At 42.3% G+C, this 11,079-nt stretch overlaps 2 protein-coding genes across 2 annotated transcripts; both read right to left on the minus strand.

Moving 5' to 3' along the window:
- Positions 1–341: 341 nt before the first annotated feature.
- Positions 342–5,466, minus strand: aqp10b (aquaporin 10b). The gene is made up of 6 exons (XM_008283837.1): positions 5,380–5,466; positions 4,778–4,904; positions 2,697–2,834; positions 2,204–2,322; positions 631–848; positions 342–543 (listed from the first exon to the last, which is right to left on the minus strand). Exons 1-6 carry the CDS (start codon positions 5,464–5,466, stop codon positions 342–344), a joined length of 891 nt encoding a protein of 296 aa, XP_008282059.1.
- Positions 5,467–6,815: 1,349 nt separating this feature from the next.
- Positions 6,816–10,863, minus strand: hax1 (HCLS1 associated protein X-1). Its single transcript, XM_008283838.1, has 7 exons — positions 10,689–10,863; positions 9,316–9,566; positions 8,660–8,871; positions 8,510–8,573; positions 8,286–8,419; positions 7,330–7,450; positions 6,816–7,228 (listed from the first exon to the last, which is right to left on the minus strand). Exons 1-7 carry the CDS (start codon positions 10,751–10,753, stop codon positions 7,155–7,157), a joined length of 921 nt encoding a protein of 306 aa, XP_008282060.1. The 5' UTR covers positions 10,754–10,863; the 3' UTR covers positions 6,816–7,154.
- Positions 10,864–11,079: the final 216 nt, after the last annotated feature.

Here is an 11,079-nt window from a genome sequence, read left to right on the forward strand (position 1 = left end):
ACGGTGCTAACCACCGAGACACCTTGCAGTGTTGTTTGAGCCGATCGTGAGACGAGATCTAAAGTCGGCAGAGTCATCACAAGACGAATATGAACGTCTGTGCAGAAGTCTGAGCCGATCTTAAGTAGAAGTAAAGACATTTTACTTGGAAACGTCAGCAGAATTCATCCAATCGTTCACATTTATACAAAATTTCATACCAGCTTTTATAAAAAGTGGTGGAACCTCCTCTGGATTCAGCTGCTTGCTTTTGTAATTCGGCTACAAAATGATTTCAGCATCACTCGTTCTAACAGACGAGTCACAAACATTTACATAGATACAGACAGTTTTCTCCATCTTCAACTTTTTACTTCTGTAGGTTTCTCTCCATCTGGTTCCACCCCTTCAAGTTCAACTCCGTTCTTGGCCTCCTGACTGGAGGTCTGGGACTCAACAATAGGAGGATGGTGGACTTCAACCATCAGCTCGTAGATCAGCGTTCCCAGCAGCGCCCCAACACATGGGGCCACGATGGGAACCCACCACCAGCCTCCTCCAGCACTGCACACACACAGTTATTAGAATTAGAATAAACTTCATGGGTTTTATTGTGAGTCAGTGTGGGGGAATAGGGTTAAAACTACTGACCTGAAAACATCCGCCCCCCAGCCGGCAATGTACGTGAACAACCGAGGTCCAAAATCCCTGGCCGGGTTCAGGGCGTAGCCGCAGTTGGAGCCCATGGCGACACCAATGACCATAACTAATGCTCCCACCAGGACCGGCTGGAGGCCGTCAGGGAGGGAAGTGTTCCTCTGGTCCCCCAGAGCCAGGACGCACAGCAGCAGGGCGGCCGTGCCTATCACCTGGAACATGCATGAGAACAGTAATGAAACCAGAAAGAACCAGGAGAACTTTATTATACCAGGGGAAACAATACAGTTCTTCCTGGATGGGTTCCAGTTTAGCTGTTAAACACCTCTGTGACAATAAATTTAACATCCACTACAGTCAAAATTCTGCTGTTTTTAAATAGTAGGTTAATCCAAGTTAAAAGAAAACCCCTCAACTGAGACAGTATGTTAATAATAAACTAAAACCAAGCAGGAATTATGACAAAGGAGCAAATGTTTTCTCTATTCTAATATCAACTGTTTCTCTTACGTGCTTTTATTTTTCTCATCCTTTGTCTTTTTTAGCTGTTTTAGTCAATCAGTTGGAACTTTTCTATAAATCTGTGTGCATTTAGTTGAATGTATTCATTTAATTACTTCAATTTGTATTTCTTTTTTATTTTTTATTTTATTTCTTGTACATTTGTCTGTAAAGCACTTTAAATATCATATTTGTGCACAATAGGGTGCTATATAAATGCTTGCTCTGAACCCCGAGCACTTTGAGCATTTTTTTATTACACTTTTACTCAGCTCATTTTTCACATTTTTCACTTCTATGGAAACAGCACAGCCGTGGTTATATGTAAAAAGAACTCAAAAATCTCTTTTCTACAGTATGTCACAGGTAAAATGCCACAAATCATAAAAAAAAAAAAAAAAAATGAAATTCCTTGAACAAAAAAATGAAAAAAATGAAAAAAAAAGAAATAAAAAGGTCAAAAATTTCCCCAAGGCCCAAAAGGGGAACCAAAAACTAAAAAAAAAAACCAAGAATCCAAAAAACGGAAAAAAAATATATTTGACTATTTAAATGTTTTATTTGTTTCCATACTTGTCTCCAACACAGTTCAACTGAAAACTGCATTTTTGTCGGGTGTCATGTTCTTAAGGTCAGATTCTTTAGTTATTTATGGGCTCTGGTTTCAGCAAATGGTTGATTTTTGGCTCATTTTTTGAACAAGATATGTCGAATTAAGTGATTGTGACGAACTGTTGTGATTTCAAGGTCAGGTTTGGTTGTTTTTCCTGTCTGAACAGCTCAAAAAACACAATTCTCTGTATTTTTATACAGTTTCTGGTTCTGATAAATGATGCCATTTTGAAATATTTCCAAGGATCACATGACTTTAAAACCTGCTGCTGGTGTTTTTTTTTATTTTTTATTTGTCAGCTTGTTGATGTGGATCTGCATAACGTTTCAGGACACAACCTGTCTGATGCCTGCTGATATCGCTGAACAAGTCTGTGCTTATCTTTTATCCTGATGATGACGACTGGACTTTGAATAATAAAAAAAAAAAAAAAAGGGAGTGACGGTGTCTGACCTGGTCCACGACGCCTCCCCACGTGCTGAGGTAGTCGGCTGGGTAGGTGGAGAATATTCCTGCTGTGGCCGTGGGACCCGTCACCGTCAGCTCACCGCCGCCGTATGCTTGGATGGCGTCTGCAGCAACACACAGGCATCATCAGACACAGAAAACACATTTAAAATTAACTCAGTACTTTAAATGCTAAAGCTCCAGTGTTGCACAAAAACAAAGCAAGAAAGGTGACACCATCCTAGAGCTTGAAAGAGCCTTAAATATGTATTATTAGTCCCCAACATTTGCTAAACTGCATGTATTTTAGAAGATTAGTTATCCAGTGCTTGCTTCATCTTCTTCCCTCTGACTAAATGCCACAGCTATCAAACTACTGTTGGTTTTTCTTATGTCTTATCCCTTATTATCAGCTGTCCTCTTCTACCTACAGTAGATTTATTCTGCTCCTGGAGTCCTTGGTTGACCCAGACTGCAGGCGTCGCTGCTCAACTCTCACCATAGTACTGCAGACCGACTGTGGCTGCAGCCAGAAAGGCTCCGACAACCTGGAAGAAGACGTAGAACGGCAGCTTTGTCCACGGATGTCTGCCCAGAACACACAAACTCAGAGACACGGCAGGGTTCAGATGGGCTCCTTGACAAAGACAAAAAAAAAAGTCAAGGCCGAAAAAAAAACACTTCATAATTTAAAATCATCCTGTAACTGACTTAAGAAAACATTTAAAAAACCAGAAGTTTACATCCACTGTACAAAAAGACATAAAACCTTTTTTTTCTCACCGTCTGACATTAAATCAGACTAAACTTTTCCTGTTTTAGGTCAGATAGGATTACCAACATTATTTCTATTTGCTAAATGCCAGAATTATAAGAGAATTTTTCAGAAAGTTTACATCCACTAAGATGCCTTCAAACTATTTGAAAAAGCCCAGATGATGATATAATGGCTTTGGAAGCTTCTGATAGGTTAATTGACAACATCTGAGTGAATTGGAGGCACACCTCAACACACTGCTTCCTTTAGTGATGACATGGGAAACTAAAGAGATCAGCTAAGATATCAGGAAGAGAACTGTGGACCTCCACCAGTCTGGTTCATCCTTGGGTACAACTTCCAGAAGCCTGAAGGTTCCACGTTCATCTGTGCAAACAGTCATATCAAGTATAACCACCATGGGAATGTCCAGCCATCATAGCACTCAGGAAGGAGACGGTTCTGTGTCCAGAGAGGAAGTGTTCTGGTTGAAATGTGCGTATCAACCCCAGAACAGAAGCTAAAGACCTTGTGAAGATGCTGCTGAAGCTGATCAGTGAGTCATTATCCACAGTGGAACCAGTCCTGTACCGACATGGGCTGGAAGGCTGCTCAGAGAGGAAGAAGACATCACTCCAGAAGAAACATAGAAAAGACAGATTACAGTTTGTAGATGCACACAGGGACAAAGAGCTTCATCAGTGGAGACATGTCCAGTGGTCTGATGGAGCTAAACCTGAACTGTTTGGCCTTAATGACCATCAGTGCATCTGGAGGAGAAGCTTGAGAACACCATCCCAACTGTGAAGCACGGGGGTGGCAGCATCATGCTGTGGGGCTGTTCTGCTGCAGGAGGGACTGGTGCACTTCACACAATAGATGGCATCATGAGGAAAGAACATGATGTGGAGATATTGAAGCAACATCTCCAGACATCAGCCAGGAAGTTAAAGCTTGGCCACTAATGGGTCTTCAGATGGACAATGACCCTCAGCATAGCACCAGATTAGCTACAGAGAGGCTTCAGGACAACAGAGTCAGTGTTGTGGAGTGGCCATCACAAAGCCCTGATCTCCATCCTGGAGAACATTAGTGGAGCAAGGAGACCAACAAACCTGACACACTTCCACCAGTTCTGTCAGGAGGAATGGGCCAGAACTCATCAGACTGTTGTGAGAAGCTTGTGGAAGGAAACCCAGAACGTTTGACCCAAAGTCATACAGTTTAAAGGCAACACTACCAAATACTGAGGAGATGGGTGGAAACTAATGACTTTGAAGAAAACAATAAAACATTCTCTCTTTCATTTTTCTGGCATTTAGCAAATAGAAATAATGTTGGTAATCCTAACTGACCTAAAACAGGAAAAGTTTAATCTGATTTAATGTCAGAAAGTGAGAAAAAAAAAGGGTTTTGTGTCTTTTCATACAGTGAATGTAAACTTCTGGTTTCGACTGTCTATATGGGAATATCTATAGTTTAATGGTTTACTGTTAAATGGCTGTTAAGTAACAAAACATCTTTAAGAGAAGCTGCAGATTAACGCTAACGTCATGTAACGGATAATGTCATAGATAACTTTACGCAGGGTGTGAAAGAGTAAAAAGTGATATGTTACTTCTTTTTTTACTCCAACACTGACTATTAGTGGTGGATGTAGCAGAGACTTCCTAATTCAACTTTTAAATATTTCCTGCAACTATTTTCAGACCCGTAAACATAAAATCAGTGGTGGTCCCTAAAAGATTTTATGTTAAGATTCAGGAAGAACTCTTTATAAACACAGTCCATCCCCATCATAGTAACTCTGTTCAGTCCTTTACCTGAGACTCCACGAGACACAAAGATCCCGAATGTGACTCCAAAAGCAAAGCCCAGATTGATGGACAGATAGTGGCCGTTCTTCTCGTGACTTGTGGTCACCTGGGCAGCAGAGCCACATCCAAACAGCTGCAGGTACACGAAGAGTTGCATTAACAAACCATACTGAGTGTAAAGAAGGTGAGCGGTAAAGGATTTATGTAAAGAAAAGCTGTGATGTATGTATTTGTGTGCTGACACAAACAACAACACAATCTCCTTTTTTATGAACTTCGTTTCCACGGAATCAGCTTTATGATTTGTGTCGTAAAAGATCATTGCTCTTGCAGGCGAGATAGTCGTTCCAGATAAAAACAACACGGCTGCACTCAGAGGAACATCGTTTTTACTCGGTTACTGTCACTTTTCTTCTATGTCTGCTCAGGCCAAAGTCCTCCAGAGTTACCCATTGAGCAGATTCACCGTCTGCTTTAAAACAGACACGTTAAAGGAAACTACTGGAGGTTAATGTTTCTGATCCAGTGAGAATGTGGGCCAACAGTTTGTCCAAAGTGCCTCCTGCCACTAACTACAGTGCAAATAATAAAGAAAGAGAGACTCTCACAATGAGGACGTAGACTCCCAGACACTCAGCCATGCACTCCCTGACCAGCTGGTTTCTGATCTGACATTTCCTCAGCAGCTTCTCCATCCTCCAGCTTTTCTGCGCTCCGTCCGGCCTCAGGTGAGCTTTCCCTGCTCTGATATCAGGCGGATCTGATCCGTCTGCCTGGCCGAGCACAGTTTGCCCTTTAATACCAGAGCTGTAGGCTGCGTCACACACTTTATGACGAGGTGCTGCTGCTTTGTGTGTCCTGAGGCTGAAACCACTGCATGTGTGAGGTTTGCTCTGATCTCAGCTGACTGGAAATGACTCTGATTGTTTCTCTCTATTGATTGGTTGATTCACTTCTAGGTGGTTTCATTTCAAATCATCTATTCTGCTTTTGCTCTGATTAAAGCTGAAGCTCCAGAACTCTACTTGGATCAGGCTGCTTAGTAATCTATTCAATTAGTTATGAAAGTTAAACGTAAATACACTTGTTTTGTTTTATTGTGACATGAAACTGATCCTTCTGCATCATCAGTTTTTTTGATGGGACTCGTCACAAAAGCTTCACTTATTTTCATTTCTCAATTCACTAACAATCAGAGAATATTGGCTCTATTTGTCCAATATGGCAGACTCTGAATTAATGTCACGATGGAAAGTAGCAGTGAGAATTACAGGCTTTTATTTTGAAAAGTTCCTAAAATAATATCAGTCAAGCATAATCTTGAATGTGCAAAGAAAAAAAATGTAAAAAAACTACAGTGGTTCAATGGGTGACTAAAAAATCAAATCAAATCTTGTAAAGCGTTGATATGTCACGTTAAAATTTCACAAATGTCATTTTAAATGTCTATAAAACAAGTTTCAAGCAAATCAGATGATCTGAGATGGAATTTCTCTTCTTCTCTGAGTCAAAAACTAGATTTGACTCAATGTCACACTTCAAGTCTTTTCACAAATTCAAGCACAGATGTGCGCTCTGTAACTTCTACAGATTCTTAAACTAACCTCATTGTCGGGGGGCAGCCTGCACCTCTCAAGGCCAGACACCGACTTATCTTTGTTTCCCTTTCTCCCATAAATCTGGATGTGGCTCCCACTAGAGGAGGATATAAGACTAAAGGTGTGAGAGGGGTCTTTAGAATCGATGCTGCTGCTCTGTTGGTGTCACTTCTCCTGATACCAGTAAACCTGATTTCAACCTCTGAGTCTCCGGTGTGTCTCTGTGTCGGGCTCCTCATCCTACATCAACCTCTTCCAGAATTTCCACAACACTCGTGGGCCACATAAAATGACGTGACAGTCCGGATTTGGATTTTGGACTTTGACATATGTGTTTGAGAGGAAGCAACAGCGTAGAGTTACATCTGAAGTAAATTAAGGCTGGAGGAGATTAATCAATAAGCAGAGAAGTGACTAAACAAGACAAAAAAAGGCCAACAACTGAGTAAATATATTAAGTTTTTATTTGGTTCATCACTCACTCACATCCATACAGGCTTGTCTAACAAGACAATACAAAAATAAAATGTGTAACTGTGAACTGTGTCTCAATTTGTCAAAACCAGCAGTCGTCAGGATTGGCAGCTTCTAGCCTACGTGGTCATTTAAACATCACAGCTTTAACCTCCAACAAGCCGGCGACCCCATATCCAACATGTTCACTTTGGCAAATCAAGATCACGCAGCAGTCCGTCCACGTACAGGTACATCCCATAAACACGCAGCTCTAGAGGAACACAGCAGCTACAGGTCACCTGCCCACAGAGGACGCTTCGCTTTACACTTTATTTAAAGCCGCCAAAGAACTTGGAGAACAAGGAGTCGTCATCCCGCATGTCTGAAAAGCGATGTGAGTCACCTGGAATAGGAACAGGAATAAATGCATCAGAGCTACCACGTCTGTTAAAAGACACAGAGAATATTCTCATTTCTTTTGCCAGAGAGAGAACATCAGCTGACCTGGTAACACGGGTCTGGTTTGATGGTCTGGGCCCTCCAGGATCCCAGGACCTCCTGAGCGAGTCACTGTGGTCTCCTCGTTGCCTTTTCCATCTCTGACCGTCCGCCGCTCTTCCACAGTCTGAAGAAACAAACAAACAAACAAACAAAAAAATCATATTATTCACAATTGAGTGTGAACATAACTATTGATAAACGGCTATTCAAAACACTAGTGTTTTATGGGTGTAAGGTCCTACTAGGACATGTCTATCAGGCCCCGTAAGAATCACCATCATGCTCTAAATATCAGACAACACTGGGCTTTTTAATGGTCCTTCAAATCCAATATTATGTGTCTGCAGTTGTAGGACCACGTTCTGGGACCCTTGTTTTTCATGACAACCCTCCGACTGAATTATTTGATCACTAACGTACGCTCAGACTTCACCCAGGTAAATCTTTCTGCCCAAGTGCTTATAGTTTTGAAGGTTTATTACATTCCAAATAGTCATTTTCTAACCAATAAGTGCCAGTTTTGACGGTTTATTCAACCCAAAATACTGTTTCCTGTTCTGCAAATTAGCTTGGCTGCTAAGAATTGAATGTTGATCGAACTGTGTAAATAATTATGTCATCATCAGGTCAAATAATCATGGAATCATATGCTAAGGCCCCCTGTAGCAGCTAGATCTCAACCAGAACCCTCTTTTCCAAGCTATGAATGCACTTGCTGTCCAACTGAAGATATCACAATTGTTTTTAATGTTAAACTTGATTCACATTCAGTATCCACACGACCCATCTGGGCCAGAAATCCTGTCCGTGCGTCAACACATGCTAGATATCTAAATCAGTAGGCGTTGCTGTACTGAAGAGCAACAGTCGTAGCAGTGTGTGTATGATGCTGCATTCACACGCTACTCCTGAAATGCCCTGTAAAAGCAGATTTACAAAAAGCTAATAAAAAGACTCACCCCGTCAGGTTTCACCACCTTCGTCACCGTGACCGACTGGAAGAACGACCGGATCCGGGGCTGGCTCGGTGCCTGACCAGCAGGTGGCGTCAGAATCTGATCCAGGCCACCAGTGGACACTGCAGAGTCCAGATCTGGAGAGGATGAAGGTGGAAAACTAGTCAGACACGAGGCGGAAATCACATCAGCTTTTTTGTTGTAATGGAAGGAAAACAAACCCCCACCTCTGTCTTCTTTGAGCTCATCGTCTGGAGTTTTCTGTGGCCCCTGTCTCCAAATATCGTTGAACTATTAAGACATGACAGGAAAAGAAAGAAAGTTGGTACTGAACAGTGAACAGTCACGCTTCAGAAACAAAGGAGTGAACGTCTTACTTTGGAAAAAGGGGTCCAGCCATGAAATGGCAAGCGGGGCGTTTCTGGAGACTCGTACGGCGGCTGGCCATCACTGTGAGGCTCTCTGGTCGGTCCTCGAGCGTCGCTATCAGGGGATCTGAGCATAAAGTCTCTCAGGGGGTTTCCACTGGATCTGCCTCCACCTGCTTCTGCTCTGTCCTGAGGTGGAGGTGGCATGATGCTAGGAGCACCTGAAATGAACATGGAGGCTGAAAAGTGCTGCAACTAATGATTATATTCATTGTCTGGTTAATCTGTTCTAGATTAACTGATCATTATCTGGGTTAGAAAACATTTAAAAAAGGTGAAGAACGCCTATTAAAGCCAGAGGTTGTGTGTGTTTTGTACAAAAGTTAAAGATATTCAGTTTACAAGAAAACATTTACATTTAAAAATCTGGAATCTGAGAATTTAATTGTTTATTCTGACGAATTGATTAGCAAAATAGTTAGCGACTGATTTAACAGTTGACAGATTAAGTAATCATCAAACTGTTGCAGCTCTTCACCACAACGAGATAAAACGGGTCACAGAGCAGCATTCAGCTCATGTCTTCTGCTTCAAGGCCTCCTAGAAGATGAAAGCATCCCTGCACATATTCATTTTCATAACATTATAAGTCATCGCCTTTGTACCAAAGTGTCCGGCCTCCGGCTGTCCGTCCCAGCGGCCCAGTTGGGAGAATATCTCCTCCATCTCTCTGAAGACGTGGCCAAACACTGGAGGCTCCTGGATCCTCATCCCGTCTGGGCCAAAGCTGAAGCCAAACCTCCAGGCGCTGTCGAAGGGGTCCTGCTGGTCCCCCCTGAACCCATCGTACTGAAACCCGTCTTCATCCTCATCGTCGTCATCATCGTCATGCGTCATGGCGTCGAAGAAGGGGTCCCTGACAGATAAAGAAAATGTTAATAAAGTCCTGCCTTGGCTTGTCCACCAATATCCTAACAGGCTAACAGCTACGTTAATAGACCTTAAAGCACTCAATCGTATTAATCCCCGGATCGCTTAAAGCCTAAATAAACAGCAGCCATCTCAGCTGAGGGACCCCTGCGGTTCTCCTGGCAGAAAAACACTAATCTTGTCCTTGATGGAGCTGCTTCATTATCTAACTTTCTCACCTGCCTGCAGAGCTGGAGGCACCAAGTTCTGATGAAGCTGAAGACCAGAAAGGAAACTTACAGGGCTGATTGACTGATTCTCCATTTCTTTCAACATTTTAATGATATAAACTTTTTGGAGACCCACTTTCAAGTTTGTGAAACCTTTATTCTACTTGTGGAAATGCAAAAAAAAAAAAAAAGGAGGTTTCTGTGATTGTTTAGCATGTGGACCACATGAAACCAAGTCTAGATGGAAAACCACTGCGTATAAACACATGAAACCTGCACTAGAGTGTCTAAGAACTCTATAAAAGACAGTCTCTGATTTGTAAAACCTTAAATCTACTTGTGAAGATGCAAAAAAAAGGAGATTTCACTGCTGTTTCTTTACATGTAGACCACATTAGACCTGATCCACATTTGAAACCACTATATATAAACAGATGGAAGCTGTACTACATGACCCCAGAGAGGCTGAAGATGCTTTAAAACACAGTCTCTGATGTGTGAGACCTTTATTCTAATTGTAAAAATGCAGAAAAGAAAAATTCATGTTGCTTTTTCCACATGCAGACCCCATTAGACCAGGTCTAGATCAAAACCCACTACGCTAAGTTCGGTCTGATCTGGACTAGATCCTTCCAGAGAGGCTACAGATTCTCTAGTTAAACCTTTACTTTACTTAAAATGACACACTTTGCTGTTTTAGATCCCATGAGACCAGGTCTAGATCTAAAACCAGATCTTACAAACCCCTCCGTCACGACCCAGTCCAGCTCCGACCGGTCTAACTTTACTGGTTCCGGACAGAGACCTGGTCTAATGTGGACCAGAAGCTGAGAACCGTTAGCTAACTCCTGCTAGCTTAGCCCGCTAACAGCTGTCTGACGTTGCCGACACAAACTCACCTCCGGCCGCGGTACTGGCCTCCAGGGACCCCGAAGAACCCGCGAAACAAGTCAAAGACGCTCATTTAGCAGCAGCTCCGGTAGAAAACTGAACCATAACTTGAATTACACCTGCAGGAGACACCCACAGTGGAGGGGAGCGGTTGTCAACAGAGCCGTAAAGTGTTCTGGATAGTTCGATGGTGACGCAACCTGTCGTAATGTTACCGTAAACAACAGACACAACGCGCAACCGCAATTATCACTCGGAACCAGGAGTGTATTTTACCTGAACTTGCTAAACAGCCATCTTGGTTGTTTTGCAGAAAAAGTTTGCACATACAGAACAGGGTACGTTGTTTTTGAGAAAATTAAACAATATTATTGAGTTGTCAAAATTACTTGCACGATA

This window comes from Stegastes partitus, unplaced genomic scaffold, assembly GCF_000690725.1.
Source record: "Stegastes partitus isolate 25-593 unplaced genomic scaffold, Stegastes_partitus-1.0.2 Scaffold329, whole genome shotgun sequence".
NCBI classification, from domain to species: Eukaryota; Metazoa; Chordata; class Actinopteri; family Pomacentridae; genus Stegastes; species Stegastes partitus.

Bases quoted from the DNA above. Each gene is read 5' to 3' on its own strand.
- aqp10b (XM_008283837.1), bottom strand. From the start codon at position 5,466: ATGGAGAAGCTGCTGAGGAAATGTCAGATCAGAAACCAGCTGGTCAGG. The intron at 4,905-5,379 runs GTGAGAGTCTCT...GTGTACCTGCAG, and splicing joins TGGGAGTCTACGTCCTCATT to CTGTTTGGATGTGGCTCTGC. The intron at 849-2,203 runs GTCAGACACCGT...TGCATGTTCCAG, and splicing joins GGGGAGGCGTCGTGGACCAG to GTGATAGGCACGGCCGCCCT.
- hax1 (XM_008283838.1), bottom strand. From the start codon at position 10,753: ATGAGCGTCTTTGACTTGTTTCGCGGGTTCTTCGGGGTCCCTGGAGGC. The intron at 8,872-9,315 runs GTACAAAGGCGA...TGTTCATTTCAG, and splicing joins GCCGGAGGCCGGACACTTTG to GTGCTCCTAGCATCATGCCA. The intron at 7,229-7,329 runs GTCAGCTGATGT...TTCCTATTCCAG, and splicing joins AACCAGACCCGTGTTACCAG to GTGACTCACATCGCTTTTCA.